Here is a 22,110-nt window from a genome sequence, read left to right as displayed (position 1 = left end):
GAGTAATATTTTTAAAAGAAAGGAGTTGGACAGATTTTTAATTAGAAATGCGTTGAATGGTTTTGGAGGGCAGGCAGGAAAGAGGCAAGAACAAAAACTGCCAGAGAAACTTAGCCGGTCTGGCAGATCTGTGGAGGAAAGAAAAACACAACTCGAATTCAGTGACCCACCCCACCCCCATTTGAAAAAGCTCAGAATCACAGAGCACGGAAACAGACCCTTCGGAGCTGAAAATGTGTTGCTGGAAAAGCGCAGCGGGTCAGGCAGCTTCCAAGGAGCAGGAGAATCGACGTTTCGGGCATGAGCCCTTCTTCAGGAAGTTTCTCACTTAAAACTGGTACCCACCCCCTCTACCTCCACCTCCCAGTCTACTAAGGGGAAAGGTTTCTCCCTATCTACGCCCCTCGCCACTTTGTTCCCGTCCGTTCTCCTGTTCCTTGGATGCTGCCTGACCTGCTGCGCTTTTCCAGCAGCACATTTTCAGCTCCGATCTCCAGCATCTGCAGTCCTCACTCTCTCCTAACAGGCCCTTCGGCCCAACCAGTCTGTGTGGTCCATGATCCCCAAACTCAACCTGCCTGCTCCTGGCCCATATCCCTGCAAACTTTTTCTATTCATGTACTTATCTAAATGTCTTCTAGATTTTCCCCAACTGTCCCCTGGTCCACCGCTTCTTCAGGGAGCTCATTCCACACATGAACCACCTTCTGTGTAAAAAAAACTCACCTTAAAAACGTGCCCCTTAGTTTTGTAATCTCCTAAGGAAAAGGACAACTATGATCAACGCTATTTGCACCGGGACGGTGAGACCATTATCGAATAGAGCGGACTAGAGGGGCTGAATGGCCTTATTCAGTGGAAGTGTTGCCTCAAGCTCCGGATCCCAGGAGCCGTCTCAATCCGCTCCACGTTTTACATCCGACCAACCCCCCTCCGAGCTCCTGACCAATCAGAACGCGCGTTACTGTCCCCTGGAGACGGCAGTTGCCGCTCATGGCGGCTGGGCCTTGATCCCGCTGCCCCCGTTCGGAGACCGGCTCGCGATCCCGGGAGATTCCAGAATGTTCAGGAACCTTCTCTCGAGCGGCTCCTTGATCCGGGCCCTGCACGCGGCGCTGACGTGGGCGGTGACGTTGGTGCTCTTCCTGTTCGAGACGGGTGAGGCGACACTCGGACTGTACTATCTGTTCCTGGGGGTGGATGGGGTACAGGGCTGGGATTTAGAACGGAGTCTTTAATGAAATTAGTCATAACTATTGTACACCATCACTGCGCGGAGTGCAGAAGTTATGTCTTTTTTTGCGTCGCCTGTGATTAGTCTTTGTAAGGATCAATTCTTTTATTAATGATTGCACGCTCTCCCTTTACAAAAGTGGTAGATCCTATGGAGCACAACAACAAAACTGCTTGTATTTATAAACACAATGACCTCTCTTTATAAACACAATAAATGCACAAAATCAATTATTCGAAAACCATAAGGTATCAGGGAAACCTGAAATAAAATCATGTGATAAAAGGGCAGATGAAGAGAGATGCATGTTGGCAGTGTGATCATTAGTGTTGAGCTATTGGGCTGATTGTGCCAGGACAGATTGGGGGATTTATAAATTAAATTTCAGCTGTTTTATATACCCTCCCCTGATTCCCATGATGTATTCTTCCACGATACCATCCTCAATCTCGCTAAAGTTTGACTATGCCTCACAAGTAGTCAATAAATCCTGCCTGGTAACATCTGTGGAGAGAGAAACAAGAGTTAACAATACCAAGCCCAGCGACTGGACTCAAACATTAACTTTTAGATTACATTAGATTACTTACAGTGTGGAAACAGGCCCTTCGGCCCAACAAGTCCACACCGACCCGCCGAAGCGCGCTCACCCAGACCCATTCCCCTACATTTGCCCCTGCACCTAACACTACGAGCAATTTAGCATAGCCAGTTCACCTAACCTGCACATTTTTGGACCGTGGGAGGAAACCCACGCAGACACGAGGAGAATGTGCAAACTCCACATAGTCAGTTGCCTGAGGCAGGAATTGAACCTGGGTCTCTGGCGCTGTGAGGCAACAGTGCTTGCCACTGTGCTGCCCTTTTGTTTTCCTCTCTCCTCAGATGCTACTAAACCTGTTGAATTTCCCCAGCAATTTGTTTTTGCTTCAGATTTCCAGCGTCCACAGTTCTTTAAAACATCTTTCGATCCATGGAAGTTAGATGATTTGTCCAAACCCACATTTGTGTTCAAATCATGAGATTCTAATTCCCATTTAAAAAAAAGTATCTAATTTCATATGGCAAAAAAAGTGCAAAGACCATACCTTATTTCCTCTTGGTTAAAGAAATAATCTAGGTCCACACAATAACTTCATTAATCCACTGGTCATAAATTTCATTTCAGAAAGCAGGTTTGGATGCCCCAAAATTTTACATTTTGACTCAACCATCCTTTGCTACCAATGTAATATACTAGAAGGTACTTAACAATTCCAAGTCTACCCTTTCAGTGACAGCTTTATTTCAGTTAACCACACGCTATAAAACTCTCATCCTACTGATTACTAGCTTCCTATATTTATACAATTAATTCTCACCCAATTAACTCTGAACTAATATATTCATTGTCTGTTCATTCCATTAGGTGTCGTAGAATCCCTACAGTGTGGGAACTGGCCCTTTGGCCCAACAAGTCCACACCAACCCTCTGAAGAGTATCCCACCCAAACCGACTCCCCATTACTCTACATTACTCTAACTAATGCATGTAACCTGAACACAAGGGCAATTTAGCATGGCCAATTCACCTAACCTGCACATCTTTAGATTGTGGGAGGAAACCAGTGCACGCGGAGGAAACCCACGCAGATACGGAGAATGTGCAAACTCCACACAGTCTCCTGAGGCTGGAATCAAACCTTGGTTCTGGCACTGTGAGGCAGCAGTGCTAAAGCACTGAGCCACCATGTCGCCCTCAGGCATTGTTTCAGATCATATTAAAGGATAGCACCTGCAAAATGTCCTCTATACCACACATCATCCTGATTTGGAACTATTTCAATTGTTCCTTCACCATGATTGAATGAAAATCCTGGAAAATTCCCCTCAACAGCACTGTGGGTGTACTTATCCCCGGTGGATTGCAGTGGTTCAAAAAGGTAGCTTCCTACTTACCTTCTCCAGGGAAATTTAGGATTGGCAATAAATGATGGGCAAAGCACTGATGCCCACAACCTAGGAATGAATGTTACTACCACTCTGTTGGTAAAGAAATTTCTCCTATATTCACTATTGGATTAATTAGAGGCACTCTCATATTTCTGGCCCCTGGTTTTGGAATGTGTCTAAGCCACAGACATTTCTATTCATTTACTTCACAGAGAAGAAAAAGATGTAGAACAGTTGAAGTACGAAACTCCTGAATTAGAAAAGATCTTTCAATTTAAAGCATCTGTCACATTTTTCTAACTAAAAAACTTTCTTTTGAGGCTTTCAAACCTCAGATAAATTTTATGGCACATAAAAGATTTTATGGCACAATTTTTAATGACTCACAAGAGAGTTAACCTCTGAGTTTTTGGGTTGGTTTGATCCCTCAGCCAACAGCACTAAAACAGAGAATTTGATTGTTATCACATTTGCTGTTTGTAGCAGTTTTGTGTGCTCAAATAATCACATTTTTAACAAATTTACTCAAAGGATGTGTCTCTGTCCCTAATTACCATTGAGAAAGTGATATTAAGATGCCATTTGAACTGCTGCAGTCCATGTGGGTATGTACACCCAGAATGCTATAAGACAACAGTAACTACATTAAAAGTACTTCATTTGTTCAAAAACTATAAAAAATTGGAGCTGAATTAGGCCATTCAGATCATTGCATCTGCTCAATGTATTTCTCAATTCCATCCTCCTGCCTTCTGTCTATAACCCTTGATTCATAGAACATAGAAAAATACAGTGCAGTACAGGCCCTTCGGCCCTCGATGTTGCACCGATCCAAGCCCACCTAACCTTCACTAGCCCACTTTCCTCCATATACCTATCCAATGCCCGTTTAAATGCCCATAAAGAGGGAGAGTCCACCACTACTGGTAGGGTATTCCATGAACTCACGACTCGCTGAGTAAAGAATCTACCCCTAATATCTGTCCTATACCTACCATCCCTTAATTTAAAGCTATGGCTCCTCGTAATATCTGACTCCATTCCTTTACCAATCCTCAGTCCATCTCTCTTAAAGACACTCAATGAGTTGGCCTCCATAGCCCTCTGTGGCAATGAGTTCCACAGATTCACCACCTTCTGCCTGAAGAAATTCCTCCACATCTCAGTTCTCAATGATGGTCCCTTCACTCTGCTGCTGCGCCCTCAGGTCTTAGCATCTCCTACAAGTGGAAACATCTCCACATATGTTCTATCCAGGCCTGTCAGTACATTTTACTCCTCACCCTTCTAAACTCCAGGAGTACAAACTCATAGTTGTCAACTGCTCCTCATATGACAAGCCTTTCGTCCCCAAGATAATTCTTGTAAACCTTCTCTGGATTCCCTCCAAGGCCAGCAAATTATTCCTTAGATATGGGGCCCAAAACTGCTTACAATATTCCAATTGTTGGAGCAGAACGTTTTATATATATATCTCTACTCTTGTATTCTAGCCCTCTTGAAATGAATGCTAACATGGCAATTAGGAAGGCAATTGCAAACTGAACCTCCATGTTAACCTTGAGAAAATCCTGAACTAGAACCCTAGGTCCTTTGTGCTTCAGATTTCTAAAGCATTTCCTCATTCAAAAAATAATCTATGGCTCTGTTTTTCCAAACAAAGTGCATAACCTCACATTATATTTCATCTGTTACTTCTTTGCCCACTCTCCTAGCCCAACCAACTCCATCTGCAGCCTCCCCGCTTTCATAATCCTACCTGTTTATCCATTTGTCTTTGTGACATCTGCAAACCTAGCAACAATGCCCTCATTTCCTTCGTCCAGGACATTAATGTGTAATGTGAATAGCTGTGGTCCCAACACGGATCCCTGCAGAACTCCACTAGTTACATGCTGATATCCTGTAAAAGACCCCTTCATACTTACTCTCCGCCTTCAGCCAGTCAGCTATTGCTGTATCCATATATCCTTTCTCTATATTGCTTGTTACCTCCTCAAAAAATTCTAAGCACCTTGCCCCTAACACCAGGGGCTGCTATCTTATTTGGCAGCCTCCTGTGTGGCACCTTGTCAAACACCTTCTGTAAATCAAAAGAGATGACATCCACTCGCTCTTCTTTGTTTAATTTGCTCGAAGAATTGTAACAGATTGGTCAAGCATGAAAACAACAAATGCTAGAGATCACAGCGTGTCAGATAGCATCCATAGAGAGAGAGCAAGTTAACATTTCAAGTCTAGATGACTCTTCATGAGAGCTGACATACAGTGTGGAGAGGATAGCATTTATGCTGCAGTTTGGCGGGGGTGGGGGTGGTTGCAGTAGTGAATGTAGGGTGCTGATGGAGAAAAGATGTCGGTAGTTCAGATTAAGGGATCGTAATGCGAGAGTAGCAGAACAATGGAGTGTCTCCTGACAGACTTGAAAGGACAGACTCTGGAATGGGTGGAGAGGAGAGAGGACATGATAACAAGCTTACAGGAATGAACTATGAAAATGAGATTCTGGATGAAGTGAGCAGCTTAAGTCCGGTTACTTCAAAACACTGGTAATGCTATTTTTTTTATCGAAAAAAGTAATGCTCAGTAAAGATGTTTTGCTGACTGCATTGCTATAGATTGTAGTAAAATCAGCAATAAAGCTTCACTCTCCAAGTCACCAATCCTTTAATGTTAGAAGAAAGAAACAGAACAACCATAACATTAAACTGTTAAAAGCAAGGGCTGTCACAGTCCTAGGGTGGAAGTCTCAACCCTGTTTATGTATATTCAAGAATCCAATTCTGATTTGGGCAGAGTTTTTTGGTCCCTGAGTGGTCTTTCTGCTGCCTGTCTCTGATCTGTCTACAATTTTTAAGTGGTGCAGGCATACCGCCAATTATTAGCCACATTTATGGTCATTTCATCTCTGGCCTCATATTTGAGGCTGGCGGGTGGTGTTCAGAGACAGAGGGGATCCTGGTAGATCACTAACCTCAGGGTGGGAGTAGTGGGAACGGGTGAGGGTTTTTCCCTCGAGATGCCTTGGCACATTGCCAACCCTTCAAGTTCTGCACCTACAGACCATGGCCGTTCCATCAAGACCTCACAACTATCTTGCCATGACACTGAGGCCAAGCCTCTTCTCCCCACTGTGAGACCTCCTGCATTTCCCTGGTCCTGGGCTCCAGAGCTTCAATATGAAGGGTATTTGCTGTCCCAGCTCCTGGCACAATATAACACAAGCCAATCAGATTAGCCAGCTCCTGTCTGAAGTGAAAAATGTTTCTAATTGCATTCTGCAAGTTCTGTTTGTGGCGAATTACCACTCCTCAGAAGGATTCCCTGCCAACCCTTCTGTGTTTTACTGCTCCTTCTGCACCAGGCATTTCTGAAACCACTTTGAATCCGTAAAAAAATGAGAATCTTTGCTCCATTATTGGTGGGTCAACAAACAGCAGAGAAATTGCTTTCTGAAAAGCTTTTACTTTTGGAAGAAATACCTAAACTTACAATGGTATATTCAGATATTGTCTGACAATCAATATTACAGAATTTTATATGTAAACCAAGCTTTTACTAGCAAATTACTTGTAGGCTTAATTTCCTTTTGTAACTTCCAAGATTTGAGGAGAGGAACGTGACAATTGGTGATTGAAATCATGTTTTCCTCTTTTCATCCCATACTGTACTTCTATACCTTACAAAATGCATCTTGCATACAAAGAGAAATGTGTTAAGCTAAACTTTTGAAAAACACCATTGGTGCAAAAATATAATATTTCAATTCATCATAATCTTTGGACCATCTTTAGACTTTACATTGTTGATCTGGCAGCACATCTATGATCTGTCATAATACATCTTATCCTTCAGTTCCTCAATTACCTTAATTTTCATATAGTGAAAGAACATTGTCCCCAAATGTTCTCAAAGAATAATTTGCTTGACCAGCGTTTTGTGTCATATTGCCATTTCACACATTGAAACTAAAAAAGCAAAATGTTTCTTCTGTTTCCCTTCGAGGAAAATGCTGTATTACCTCTTTCCTTCTTCCCATAACCCGACAAAATTAAATCATAATGCCTGGCATTCACGTTGTATTTTATCGTGTTTGTTTTTAAATGTAATATCTCAAAGTACGTCATACAGAGATTACTTTTAACACCCCTTTCTTGTACCAATGGTCAGTTAATTCGCTTGATTTATTGTTTGAGGAAGGAATTGTGGCTAGTACCTGGAAGAACTCCTTATAGTTTAAATAATGTAGACATATCTAAATATCTCACCTCATTGGGGAGATTTAACATTTCATTAGAAAATCAGTATTTCTGGTAAAGCAACTCTTTCTCTGTGGTGTAACCATGTCAATTTAGATTAGCACAGTGCAGGTTTGGTGTTTTAAATCTCAGTGAGACTGATTACTCCAAAATTTTGTGTGGCATATTGATTGATGTCCATTTGGAGACGCATTAAAATTTCTGCACTTACTTGATTTGAAGCACTTCACTGATCCACCGATAGCAGTCTTCCAAGGCATCTTAGATTCTCGAAAAGTCACAGAGGATTAAAAACTGGCAATGCAACACCTTTATCCAAAAAAGGAGGGAAACAAAAGAACACATACCAATGGCCAGTTAACTTAACATCTGTCATTGGGAAGATGTTACAGCCTTTTATAAAGGACGTAGTGGAGCATTTAGAAATGCATAATATAATCAAGTAGAGTCAACATGCCTCCATTGAAAAGGAAATCATGCCTGACAGATTTATTACTTTGAGCAGAGAAAATGCAAGGTAGACCAAAGAGGGACCGGCCAGTGTAATATATTTGGGTAGCCAAAAGATTTTTGATAAGGTATTGCACATAATCTTCCTTGCTAAGAGCACTTGCTGTTGGGGCTACCATAGTAGCATTGATCCAACACAAAAATAAGTAGACAGACAGGTTGTGAAGTGGATGAAAACAGTTTACAGAGATATTGATAGGTTAAGTAAGTGGGCAAAATGTTGGCAAATGGAGTAGTGTAGGAAAATGTGAAGTTGTCCACTTTGGAAGGGAGAATAAGAGTTATTATTCAAGTGGGGGAAAAGTGCAGAAAGCTGGAGCTCAGAGAGGCTTGGGGGTACTCGTGTATGAAACACAGAAAACTCGGACACAGGTGCAGCAGGTGGGCAGGAAGGCTAATGGAATGTTGGCCCTTATTTCAAGGGGTTTGAAGCTCAAGAGTAGGGAGATCTCACTGTCCAAGGTGCTGATGAGACTACATCTGGAGTACTGAGAGCAATTTTGAATCCCTTATTTAAGGAATGATATCATTGGTACTTCAGGGAACTTTCATTAGGCTGATCCTTAGTATGGCAGGATTGTCTTATGAACAGAGGCTCAATAGGTTGGGACTCTATTGGCTGAAGTTTAGAAGAGTGAAAGGTGATGTCATTAAGACATGTAGGATTCTAAAGAAGCTTTCCTGGTTTAATGTTGAGAGGATGTTTCTCCTCATGGGAGCGTCCAGGACCAATTGGCATGGTCTCAGAATAAAGGAGTGCCAATTTAAGATTGAGATGAGAAGTTTCTTCTCTGAGAGTTGAAGTCTTTGGACGTCCTTGCAGTGGAGAGCGGTGAGGGCAGAGTCCTGATGTATATTTAAGGCTGAAATAGATTCTTAATCAGTTGGAGATTCAAGGGTTATGGGAAAAGCTAGGAATGGGAATATGAGGAATGTCAGATCAGCCATGATCCTATTGAATGGCAGAGCAGTCAAATATCCTACTCCTGTTCCTGTTTCTTATGGGCTTACAATAGAGTTATGGCCACCCAATAGAGTTGGGATAAAAGAGGCATTTTCAGGCTAACAACTTGTAAGTAGGAGAGTATTGCAAAGATCGGGACCTGAATTATTTATTATACGTATTAATAAATATATTAAAAATGAGTTCGGATGAGGGAAGTAAATGTACCAATGCCAAGTTTGTAGCTGAGACAAAAATAGATGGTTCTCGAGTAGTGAGGGTGACATAGTGTACAGAAGTATAGATACGTTAAGTGAGTGGGCAAAAACTTGGCAGATAGAATACAATGAGAGAAAATGAAGTAATGCACTTTGACAAGAAGAACAGAGGAGTAAATATTACTTAAGTGGGAAAGACTGCAGAAACCACAGTGATGGTGTGGCACAGTGACTCAGTGGTTAGCATTGCTGCCTCACAGTGCCCAGGACCCAGGTTCATTCCAGGAGGCTCATTCCTGATGAAAGGCTTGTGCCTGAAGTGTTGATTCTCCTGCTCCTCGGATGCTGCCTGATCTGCTGTGCTTTCCCTGTACCACACTCGACTCAGGTTCATTCCGCCTTCAGACAACTGTGTGGAGTTTGCACATTGTACCATGAATATATGGGTTTCCTCTGGATTCTTCCCACAGTCCAAAGCTAAGCAGGGCAGGTGGATTGTACATGCTAAATTGCCCATAGCGTCCAGGGATGTGCAGGCTTAGTGGATCAGTCATGGGAAATGCAGGGTTACAGGGATAGGGTGGGGGAAGGTGAGTCTGTGTGCAAAGCTATTGGGAAGGTCGATGTAAACTCAATGGCCTGAGCCACACTGTAGGGATTCTATGATTTTGGGGTTCTCACACATGAATCACAAAAAGCTAGAAGGTAATAGGGAGTGCAAGTAGTCTGGCCTTTATTTCAAAGGGAATAGAGTATAATAAAAAAGGATGTCTTGCTAAAACTATACAAGACACAAGTTAGATCACATCTAGAACACTGAAATGTTTTGGTCATCTTATCTAAGATAAAGTATAATGACATTGGAGGCAATCCACCAAAGCTTCTCACAGTTGGGTTTGGAGGGATTTTCTTATAAGTAGAAGTTAAGTAGGTTGGGCTTGTTTTCATTGGAGTTTAGAAACCTTAATGAAACATAACATCCTTGTGGGATGCTGAACATGGTAGGTGAGGATAAGTTGTTTCCTTAAAACAGAGATGAGAACTTTATTCTCAGAGGGTTGTCAATATGAGGAACTTAATTACCACAGGAGGCTATAGGGGCTGGCTCATCAAGTGTATTCAGTGCTGAGATAGATTATTAAATCAGTAAGAAAATAAAGAGTTGTGGAGATAAGGCAGAAAGTGGAGTTAAGAATTATCAGATTTATCATGATTTATCATGATTCCTTTGAATGAGAGAGCAGACTCAATGGACTGAAAAGCTTATTTCTGCTCCTGTGTCTTATGGTCTATGGAACCTGAGGTGAATATTTTATTTTGTAATGCAAGTTACTCACATAACCAACAAATGAATTGACAGAGGAAGTTTGAACTCTTGAAAAATAAAAGGAGCATGGATGGGATAAATATCTCCCTGGGGATGGAGAATCCAGAACAAGAGGGCAGAGGTTGAGGGTGAGAGGGGAAAGATATAAAAAGTACCTAATAGGCAACTTTTTCACACAGAGGGTGGTGCATGCATGGAATGAGCTGCCAGGGGAAGTGGTGGAGGCTGGTACAGTTACAGCATTTAAAACGCATTTGGATGGTATATGAATAGGAAGGGTTTGGAGGGATATGGGCCAAGTGCTGGCAGATGGGACTTGGGACTTAGTTAGGTTGGTACATCTGGTCGGCATGGACGAGTTGGAATGAAGGGTCTGTTCCATACACCTCTATGACAAAACTAAAAGAAAGGGAAGAAATGGGAGTTGGATCACAGTTTGAAGCAGTTTAACTCAATATTAAGTCCAAAAGGCTGTAAACGGCCTAGGCTGAAGATGAGATGTTGTTCCTCCAGTTTGCGCTGTGATTCACTGGAGCATGCCGAGAACAAACACGTGGGCATGCAAACAGGATGCTGTGTTAAAGTGGCCAGCTACTGGAAGGTCAAGGTCCTGCTTGTGCACAGACCGGAGGTATTCCACAGAGCGGTCACCCAGTCTGCGTTTAGATTCTCCAATGTGTAGTAGGCCACTTGGGTGCAGTGAGTACAGTTCACAAGGTTGGAGGAGGTACAGGTGAAATGCTTCTTCACCTCGAACGAATATTTAGGCCCTTGCTTTGAGCAGGGAAGAGAAGGGGCAGGTGTTGCACCTTCTGCGGTTACATGGGAAGGTACCATTGGAGGTGGGGGGACGTGGTGTTGGTGGTTGTGGAATGGACTAAGGTATCCCAGAGGGAATGAAATACAGACAGGGGAGATGTGTTTGGTAGTGGTGTTCTGCTGGAGTTGTCTGAAATGGCAGAGAATTATCCTTTGAATGCAGAAACTGGTGGAATGAAAAGTGAGGACAAGGGGGAACCTAGTCACACTGTTGTGGGTGATGGGAAGGGGCAAGGGTGGAAGCAGAGGTGATAGGTTGGATGCTCTGTCAACCACAGCAGATAGGACCACCACTTGATGAAGCCATGCTGACTCAGCCCTATTTTACCATGCACTTTCAATTACTCAGCAATCTCATCCTTAATAGTGGTCTCTAAAATCTTACCAGCAACTGAGGTCAGGCTAACCAGCTTATTAGTTTGTCTTCTGCTTCCCTCTCTGTTTAACCAGGGAAATTACATTAGCCAGTGTTCCAGAAAGATATTCTGGAAGCCTCCCTGACTCCAATAAGTCCTGAAAGTTCACCTCAATGCCTCTACAATCTCTTCAGCTATCTCCTTCAGAACTCTGGAGTGCAGTCCATCTGCTCTGTGATTTATTCACTTTCAGATATTCCAGTTTCCCCAGCACCTTCTCCTTGGATGATAAGCACTACACCCATCTCTGAGTTCTGTTAAGATTCTGGAGTATTTCACTGAAAATTTTTGCAAAGTACCTATTCATTTCTTTTTCCTCATTACTACTTCTTCAGCCTCATTTTCCAGTGGTCTAATGCCTTCTCTATAATCTTCTAGATATCTAAAAAAATTCTTGCAATTTTATTTTATATTACAAGCTTATTTTCCCTCACACTTTGTCTTCTTTCCCTTTATTGCTTTTTTTTAAGTTATCCTTTGCTAGTTTTCAAAGGCTTCCCAATCCTCTGCTTTCCCATTTATCTTCACCACTCTGTATGCATTTTCTTTTGTTTCCTATGCTGTTGCTGTTTTCCCATATCATCCACCCTTTAGTGCATTAAGCATTTTGTCTCCAGAAATCTTGAAAGTCGCTGCATAAAATTGAATATCTTTCTTTTTGATAATTGCAGATCTGAGACGGAGTGAGAATCGTGGTGAGTTCCTCCAGCCAGTTTCCTTTGTGCTGCTGGTTTTCTGCTCAATGTTACTGTACTTCATCACCTCCCTCATGGACCCAGGATACGTCACATTTGATGATGAATTAAAGGTAAATGTATCTGTGTCCAGCATGAACTGTGAGGAGTGGGCAAGGCTGCATTATTCCTCAGAGCAGCCAATGAAAAAGATTTACATATGAAGTTGAAATTACAGCTGAGAAACATGTCATATGTACAAACTGGTCAGCATAACTGTTCCACACTAACCTTCCGCCCACCACTCCATTACATCTCAGCTTGTCTTTCTCTTCCCTTCTTCCTCGTTTACCTACCTAGCTTTCCTTTAGATGCATCTATCACATGCATCTCAATCACTCCTTGTGGAAGGGATTTCATTAACGTTCCTTTTCTTGTTCAATGTGATAACTCTGTTTTTAAAAAATTGGTGTAAAGCACGCTGAATGGTCTGTTTTGAAGAGTTTGACTTTTCCATTACTTTATCTTCTTGCTGGTTACTCACAGGGCCGGATTCCTCAGGCAAATCAGGGTGTGGGGAATGAGAAAGAGCAGATGATCCCTGTGGTACAGAAACCACATAGACTGAGGCGCTGTGGATTCTGCATGGTCCAGGTCAGTTTTTATTTTAGGAATACCTTTATTTAAGTAAAAACATTCTGCTCAAGCAAATGAAAGCTCATTATCTTGGGGTAGAAAAAAAATATAAATGTTAGTATTCCAAAATGCCAGGAGGCTAAAGAAGTGGAATCCCGATTTAAGAACTTCTGACTTACGAACGCTCATACTTACAAATGTAATCCCATGATTTTAAAGACCTGACATACAAACATTCCCTGTACTTACGAATAGCTGCTTTATATTGTCCTGCACCATGGTTAGACTCACATACAAATCAACTTGTGAATGAACTCCAGAATAGATCATGAGAGCTCAGAAGTTGAAGGCTTAGTCGCCAGTGGTGGAATCACCATAACTGTGGGGTGTTGAGGAGGTCAGAAACAGAGAAGATGAGCGATCTCAGTTGGCTTTGGGGGGTGGAAATAGAGATTTTGGGGTTTGGGGGAAGAGGGCAGTGGTAAAGCAGCAGATATTTTGCAGCAGGGAAAAAAATATATTTAAAAATGGAGGTATTAAACAAAACAGTATGTCACTAGTATCCTTTGTCCCAGCAGCAGCCCATGCGTTCCAAACACTGCCAGTCATGTCAGCACTGTGTACGTCGATATGACCATCATTGCCCTTGGATTGAAAACTGCGTGGGGGAAAGGAACCATCGCTTCTTTGTGCTTTACCTGATGCTGCAACTCGCAGTTCTGCTGTGGGCCTTCCACGTTGCATGGTGAGATGCTTTGCAAGCTTGGACAATGTGGATTCAGTAAAGTGGAGTGGGGTGGGGGGGAAGGAGGTGGAGGGGGGGTGGAGAGAAAAAGAGAGGAGGTGGGGGGGGGGGGGGGAAGTGGGGGAGGTGGAGAGAAAAAGAGAGGAGGTGGTGGGGGGGAGAAAGAGAGAGATATTACTGGCAATTCTTCCCATTTTTCCAATCACTTTTAAGCTTAGCATTCTGCATCATCAGTATGAGAAGTGTCAAATCAAAACACAGAACCGGAAAAGTCATAGTCTCTGCGTTGTTACCTGACCCACATGTAAATTGGCATGGGGCAAATCAGATTAGAGTGATGAATGTGTGATTCACAGACTGGTGTGGGAGAAGTGGGTTCAGGTTGTACAAAGAATGTACAAAGCATAAAAAATAAAACAGATGAATGAGACTGCAGGATATGGATTGGGACCTGAATCTTGAGAGATAAAACGACATATAGGAATGACATGAAAGTAGGAAAAGGTAAAAGGGATGATGCTGTTCATTAATGGTGGTATGAACATAATAGAAAGGGATAATCCAAATTCAGGAAACCAAGATGAGCAAAAAGTTTGAGGAGAAGATAGAATAACAAAACAAACAAAACACAGCACAGTAACAGGCCCTTCAGCCCACCAAGCCTGTGCAGATTCCTAATCCTTATTAGACTCACTACTTACCGCCCGTACACTGTTTAAATGTTGCTAACCTGTCTGTCATCACCATCTCCACAGGTGGTACCACTTTTAGGGATCTGTGGACCTGTACGCCCAGATCCCTCTGTATGTCAATGCTTCTGAGGATCTGCGATTTATTGAATTTGATCTTCCAAAGTGTGTCACCTTGCATTTGTTCATATTAACGTCCATCTGCCAGTTCTCTGCCCAAATCTACACTATCTATATTCTGCTGTACCATTTGACAATCCTCACTATCTGCAACTCTGCCAATTTTGATGTCATCTGCAAACTTAATCAGACCACCTATATTTTCCTCCATAACATTTATATATACTACCTCTATCATAAGGTCAGAAGTGAAGATGTTCACCAATGATTGTGCAAAAGCTTGACACCATCCAGGACAATGCAACCCGTTTGATTGGCACTACATTCAAAAGCATCCACTCCCTCCACTAGTGACATTCCCCAGCAGTGTGAACTATCTGCGGAAATTCAAAGATCCTCAGACAGCACCTTCCAAACCCATGATCACTTCCATCTGGAAGGACAAGGGCAGCAGATACATGGGAATGCCACCACCTTCAAGTTCCCCTCCAAGCCGCCCACTGTCCTGACTTAGAAATATATCACTATTCTTTCACCGTCACATGGTCAAAATTCTGCCAGTTCCTCCTGAAGGGCATCATGGGTCAACTCACAACACATTGACTGCAGCGGTTCAAGGAGGCAGCTCACCTCCACCTTCTCAAGGGCAACTAGGGACATACAATAAATGCTGGCCAACCAGCAATGCCTGCATTCCACAACGGAATTAAAAATAAATAAATAAACCTGCTACAAAAAAGTTAGTGCAAACAAAAACACAACGTAGGGATAAGATACTGACATTGATCGAAAACTGACTGGCTAACAGGAAGTAGATAGGTGTAAGAAAAACTTTTTCAGGTTGGAAAGATGTAACAGCTTGTGTGCCACGAGGGATCTGTGCTGGGACCTCAATTTTATACAAATGACTTGAATGAACAGGAAAAAGATATAGTGGTAAATTTGCTGATGATGCAAAGACAGGTAGTAACATAAGTTGTGAAGAGAATACGAGGAGGTTACAGAAAGCTATTGATATGTTGAGTGGGAAAGGTGTAACAAATGGAGTATTATGTGGGAAGTTGACTTTTTACAGGAAGAATACAGCAGCAGCACAATATCTAAATGGTGGGAAATTGCAGAGTTCTGGGATGTGGAAGAATCTGGGTGTCCTAGATCATGAATCACAAAAGTTTAGTATGCAGGTAAACCAAGTAATCAGGAAAGTAAATAAAATGACATCACTTCTCACAAGGGGAAGTGAATATAAAAGTAGGCAGATTATCCTAGAGTTATACAGGGCATTGGTGAGACGGACTCTGGACTGCTGTGAGCAGTATTGGTCATCTTATTTAAGGAAGATGTGGGTTGTAAGTTTGCTTGCAGAGCTGTCTACCTTAGTGTCTTTGGTGGTATTCAGGAATACTTGGGCAGAGTGAATGGAGTGGCACAAGTCTTTTACGAGGTGGAGTTTTCGGTGGAGTTCCTTAGCTAGTCTGTATGTCGGTGTTCCAGGTTGTGAGACTGTGGGTTTGAGGGGGCCTTTGGTTTGTGTACTTTTGGTGGTCCGTAGAAGCAGGGTGTGTTGGATCCATCCCGGTTTCATTTTTTGGAGATTGGTTTTGTTAATTTGTCCTAATTTGTGAAGGAGCTTTAGTGTAGCTGTGACACTGTTTTCTAGCTGTGGAGTCAGGTCCATCACCAGCTGTTGGCAAGTGTCAGGATCTGCGAGCAGTGAATTCATCTGAAATTTTCAGAGTACTGTGTTCTGTTTAAGATGACGGTCATGCATCCTCTGTCTGCAGGTAGGCTGTAATGTTTGCCTTTTCTGAGTCCTCAGCTCAGTGAGCAAATTACAACCTGAACCACAAATCTTAAAAATCATAACGAAGGATGTAAATGCATTGGACAAGATTCAGATCAGATTCAAAGAGTTAACTGGACTCACAGCTGGAATGGATAGGTTGATTTAGGAGGTAAGGTTGGACAGATCAGGCCTACACCCACAGAAGATCAGAAGAGTAAGAGGTGACTTGATTGAAAAATAAACAGGAGGTCTTGACAGGGGAGGTATGGAGTAAATGCATCTTCAGGGAGAATTGACCACTAGGGGTGACCTATTAAAAACAGATTAAGCAAACTGTTTCTTCTTGGGTTCAGAGTCAGAGATGTACAGCATGGAAACAGACCCTTCGTCCAACACGTCCATGCCGACCAGTTATCCCAACCTAATCTAGTCTCATTTGCCAGCACTTGGCCCATTTCCCTCTAAACTCTTTCTATTCATCTACCCATCCAGATGCCTTTTAAATGTTACAATTGTACCAGTCTCCACCATTTCCTCTGGCAGCTCAGTCCATAAACATCTGAGGTCACTCCTTAGCCATCAATGCTCCAGGGAAAACAGCCCTAGCGTATTCAGCCTCTCCCTATAGTTCAAATCCTGCAACCCTGACAACATCCTTGTAAGTCTTATCTGAACTCTTTCAAGTCTCACAACATCCTTCAGATAGGAAGACCAGAATTGCACGCAATATTCCAAAAGTGGCCTAACCAACATACTGTGCAGCTGCTCTAACCAATAAAGGAAAGCATACCAAACGCCTTCTTCACTATCCTATCTACCTGCGATCTACTTTCAAGGAGCTATGAACCTGCACTCCAAGGTCTTTCTGTTCAGCAACATTCCCAAGCACCTTACCATTCAGTGTTTAAGTCCTGCTAAGATTTGCTTTCCCAAAATGCAACAACTCGCATTTATCTAAATTAAACTCCATCTGCCACTTCTCAGCCCATTGGCCCATTTGATCAAGATCCTGCTGTAATTGGAGGTAACCTTCTTTGCTTTCCACCATACCTCCAATTTTGGTATCATCTGCAAACTTACTAACTATACCTCCTAGAGTGTCCCGGAATACTTTTAAGGCAGATTTTTGTTAAGCAACGGGCTGAATGGTTATCAAGAGCAGGCAGGAGTACGGATTTGAGATTGCAGCTGATCAGCCATGATCTTATTGAGTGGCAGCAGGCTTGTGGACCTGGAAAGTCTAGTTCTGCTCATAATTCATCTGATTGATTACCCTCTGTTCGTTAAACAACACATACATTTCCATAGCATCTTTCACAGCCATGGACCAAGCTAAAATGCCTCTCGACCAATGAAATACTGAATTATAGCAGCTATTGTCATGTAGGAAATGCAGCCAGCACCAATATATGCATGGCAAAATCCCACACTACAACATGGAGACAAGGGAAATTTAGTATCTTGGTTAAGGGGTAAATATTGGCCAAGGACATCAGAAGAACTCCCCAACTCTTCTTTGTAATGTTGCCCCACAATCTTTTCTATCTACTCATTTGAAAGGCCCTCTGTTTTGCCCCTCCAACAGTGCAGTGCTTCCTCAGCGCTGCACTGGGAGTGTCAACCTCCATATCTGTGCTCAAGTCTCTACAGCAAGGCTTAAACTCAGTTACTTAACTCAGAGGAAAGTGGCCTAACACCTGTACAATCTTTCAATGTTGTATTTTTAGGTCAGGATTTCATACTGAGGCCGCATGGAAAGACTGGCTCCAAGTCAATCTGCTTCTACTGTTGGCATTTATAATCATTATCATTTTCACTGTGGTGGTGATGCTGCTACTAGTGTCACATTTATACTTGGTATCGAACAACACAACGACGTGGGAATTCATGTCTCGCCATCGCATCTCCTACTTGAAGCATTGTGGCTCAGAGGAGAACCCATTTGACCAGGGCATCCTCAGGAATTTGTGGACATTTTTCTGTGTGAGCAAGACAGTCGTGTGGGAAAGGATTTATTTTCAGGATGAAGATAGGCTGGTGTAGCGAGTGGCAAAATTAACAAATGGACTGTTTTCAGTAATTTCTATTTTGTTTTTCTGTCTCACTGGAATGGTATTATTTATTATGGGCAATGTCATAACGTTGAAGTTTTCTCCAAAGTGTCAGGCTCAGAGACAGTCTGAGATCTTTGAAATAGAGAGCTCAGGGCTAGGTGAATACTTTTTCTGTAGTGTCCAGAGTGTCCCACAACATAAAAAGTGAAAAGTAAAAGTAAAAGGCCAGGATTACTGTCATTGACTTCCAAGAAAGGAGGAGGAGGAGTGGGAGAGGAAATGTGATCATTAAGGAATTGAAGTTATCCTCCATTTGTGCTGTCAGTCTCTCCAAAGATTAAATATGCACTGATTGCTCCTTTATCTAACAATGCACTTTAAATGTAGTCAGTTTTGATACTTCAAAAACAGGAATAACTTACTTTTTGTTATATTCTGAAACATTTAATACTAGCAGCTAACAATCTAATTAACCTTTTCATTATTCACTTGCCTGAAACTGACTTTAGCTGTATTGAATCAAATTACTACTTAAAGAACTTCATTGTTACCTTCATGTTCTTAAAATTTAGTAAACCCCATTGATCACTAAACTTACTTTTAAATTATTTCAATTTCTATTAACCATGTCTTAAAATCTATTCTTTTCTATTTTTACACTGTTGTACCAAGCTCTATCAGACCACTTCACACAGGTGAATGTATTTTGTGCTCAATTGTAAACGTTATAAATAAATTGTTATATTTGAACTGCTGCAGAAGTCGGAAATAGAGTCACGTCATCTACAGTTCTGGGGAAAAGCACAAGGGGTCAGGCAGCATCCAAAGAGCAGGAGATTCGACGTGTTCGGCATAAGCCTTTCACCAGAAAACCTTTTCCAGCACTACACTCTTGACTCTGACCTCCAACATCTGGAGTCCTCACTTCCTCAATTCTGGGGAAGTATTGTCCTGAGGCTGAAAGTTGCAGGTTTAGGTATTACTCCAGAAACTTGAACAATAAATCTAAGCTGAGGAAATGATAGAATAGCCTTTGTCATGTGCACTCAAACGAGTGCTTTGAAGAGTTTGCAATATTGCCTCTTGGTACAGATACTTTAAGTGTTGTTACTGAATTAAAATAGTAAAAAAAATACTAGCATGTGAATACAGTTTAAAAATGTCCAGAATGAGAATAAAAGTATCTTTAAAGTACTCAAGTTATAGGCCTTTTTCACAGAGTCCATACCTGCCAGAGTTCAGTACATGAGGCCCTCATGTGCTAGTCTCTGCCCTGGACTCTCCTCCAGGACCCATCCTCTGGCCACAACTTAAGTCCCAGCTTGGTCTGCACTCGCTCTGCTCCTGCTCTGGCTGTGACTCACTTCTGGGACTTGGCACATGTTCTGCTCCCCCTCCAGGCTCCGGCCACGACTTGCTGATGCACCATCAGTGGAGTCATCTTTCAGTTAAGATGTCACCTCTCAGGTGGATGTAAAAATCTGACATCATGGCAAAGGTGTGTGGGGAGGGGGGTGGAATTCATGCTGGTACCCTCAGCCACTATTTATCCCTTACCTGAGATCATACAGATTATTTGGTTAATGCCATGTAACTGTCAGTGGGACTGTTCTGCACACAAACTAGTTGCCATATCACCTACATTACAGCAGTAACTACATTTCAAAAGTAGATCTTTGATTATAAACCACTTTGGAACATTTGGATATTGTGAAAGGTACTACTTTAATGCAAGTTACTTTGAAAATATTACTCTGGCGTTTGGTGCAGTCAGTGTTCATGTTACATTAGCTCCAACCATTCTAATTGCACCGCAGTTTGTGGGTCAAGATGAGTTCTACTGTAGCTTTTTGGGCGGAGCAGCCATTTCCCAAAAGTCCTAATAATTATGTCTGACCAAATGTAGTTCTCCTTCTTGCAATAATCGATCCTTGAACAGTACCTCTTTTCTAGGTATTCATAGTGGTGTATCCACAACCACTAAGCAAGAGCTTGTCTTTGCTTTATCTTGGGGCCAAGAGGATAGCTGGCTGTGAATCATTCACACAACCCTTACTTAGTGCTACTTTTAGGTAGAAGTGGCAAAAAATACAATGTACCAGAAGTGGTCATCTGGGAGGTGAGGGAGGGTGGAAGGAGTGACTCCCAGTGAAAATTCATCTACATTTGGATACCTCAGTGTTCAGGGTAACAATAACCTAAAACTCCCTGAACATCTGTTTCTTAAAAGAAAAAAAATGAAAAACCATCTCAGACAGACAATGTGCTAATATCTATGGTTCACAGTCAAATTTTCTCCAATTATGCTCCAACCCCAACTTGGGAGTTTTTTTTGGTAAAGGCATTGTAAACAGACTTGTTATACCACATAAAACACCAAAGATCCTTCTGTGATGTCCCTATTTTGCCTTTCAGAACTCAATTTGTTTAAGTCATGAAGTCCTCTTAAAATTAATACATTTGCAGAGAAATGTTGCATTCAATCTGCTATGTAAATGAATGGTTTTACACAGTTGAGAATGTCTACACTGAAATTCAGAATAGTGCATTGAAGTCAAGTAGAATGGCTCCTTTGTTCTTTTAAATCCAGAGGCAAAAGATTAAAGAAAATTATTCAGTCCATTTCACCCAATAATGAGAAATTACTGAGGTTCTCTCTCAATCCGATTAGTTAAGTAGTGTTTTAGTGATAAGACATTGCTGAAATTCAAGCATGAACATGTCAAATGGGAAATTGGTGAAGCATGAAAGGAACTTAAAAAAGTCCCTTCACATTCAAACCTCAAAAAAATAGTTGCCTCAGTTTACAATATGAAAAGTCAATGACCACATTGTTCAGGTTTGTTATTAATTCAGACACTAGGGTGACAGTTATTGTTTTCCCAAACAAACAGTTTTACTCAAAACTTAAAAATGGCAAATGTGATTCATATTAAACCAGCAAAATCTCCTTTGACTCAGAAGATAGTCTAGGGTACAGATGAATAAAACTTTTGATTGGGTACATTCTATTGGTGTCTGAAAGATAGTGTCACTTAAGTTCATTTCACCCATTTCATCTCTGCCTCTGGAGCGGACAATATGGTAACACAGACAGACTTGAGATTATAGGCAATTTTGAAATATGCAAACATTTGATTCCAGATTTAACAGGATGACCCTGGACATGAAATCCTTTGATGTCCTTGATATGCTATGCTTCAACTCAAAAGACCTCTTCCAAAACCAAGGAAAATAGACTAATGATAAAACACAACATGGTTATATGATTAGCAATAAAAGTCACCCATAGAAGGGACATACTTGGTAGATGTGGAATCAACCTTCCCATTAAAATATGGCAAAAATGCAACAAATCAGAACTGAGAGCTAAATTAGCCTGATGAATTTAATGATAGAACAGGAAAAAGGGAATGGTGTAGGATTGTAAATAAAATCTTATGAAGCAGTACAGAGCAGTGGATATTTTTATATCAGTTTTAAAGTATGATTAAACTTCTTGAACTGGTTTCTTATGGAAATATTGCACTTATTTTTGGACTGGATTCTTTAATATAGTTTTGTCTGTCAGATTATATTCTGGAAAAGTATTGATTAAAAAAATCAAATCTTCATTGTAGTTTTTGATTTATTTTCGATCAGTTTTATAAATAAATATAGCACATTGTAGCTAGCAGAGCTGTAACAAGAAATTGGAGGAAATATTAGTTCAAAATGCATTTGAAAATTATGTAGGAGCACAGTTTGG

At 41.6% G+C, this 22,110-nt stretch overlaps 1 protein-coding gene and 1 long non-coding RNA gene across 2 annotated transcripts; one reads left to right on the top strand and one right to left on the bottom strand.

Moving 5' to 3' along the window:
- The first annotated feature begins 965 nt into the window (after positions 1 to 965).
- zdhhc12a (zinc finger DHHC-type palmitoyltransferase 12a) lies at positions 966 to 21,976 on the top strand. Its single transcript, XM_060841600.1, has 5 exons — positions 966 to 1,158; positions 12,330 to 12,466; positions 12,879 to 12,986; positions 13,547 to 13,713; positions 18,036 to 21,976. The coding sequence occupies exons 1-5, from the start codon at positions 1,062 to 1,064 to the stop codon at positions 18,349 to 18,351; spliced, it is 825 nt and encodes a 274-aa protein (XP_060697583.1). The 5' UTR covers positions 966 to 1,061; the 3' UTR covers positions 18,352 to 21,976.
- LOC132825941 (uncharacterized) lies at positions 1,439 to 19,754 on the bottom strand. Its single transcript, XR_009645830.1, has 4 exons — positions 19,591 to 19,754; positions 13,667 to 13,730; positions 7,637 to 7,734; positions 1,439 to 1,738 (listed from the first exon to the last, which is right to left on the bottom strand). It is a non-coding gene; the product is annotated as an uncharacterized LOC132825941 (long non-coding RNA).
- Positions 21,977 to 22,110: the final 134 nt, after the last annotated feature.

Source organism: Hemiscyllium ocellatum, chromosome 21 (genome assembly GCF_020745735.1).
Source record: "Hemiscyllium ocellatum isolate sHemOce1 chromosome 21, sHemOce1.pat.X.cur, whole genome shotgun sequence".
Lineage (NCBI taxonomy): Eukaryota > Metazoa > Chordata > Chondrichthyes > Orectolobiformes > Hemiscylliidae > Hemiscyllium > Hemiscyllium ocellatum.
This window is presented reverse-complemented; position numbering and strand designations above follow the sequence as displayed.

Excerpts from the sequence above, each read along its gene's own strand:
- zdhhc12a (XM_060841600.1), top strand. The coding sequence starts at position 1,062 with ATGTTCAGGAACCTTCTCTCGAGCGGCTCCTTGATCCGGGCCCTGCAC. Across the intron at positions 1,159-12,329 it reads GCTCTTCCTGTTCGAGACGG|ATCTGAGACGGAGTGAGAAT; the intron begins GTGAGGCGACAC and ends TGATAATTGCAG. Across the intron at positions 12,467-12,878 it reads CATTTGATGATGAATTAAAG|GGCCGGATTCCTCAGGCAAA; the intron begins GTAAATGTATCT and ends GGTTACTCACAG.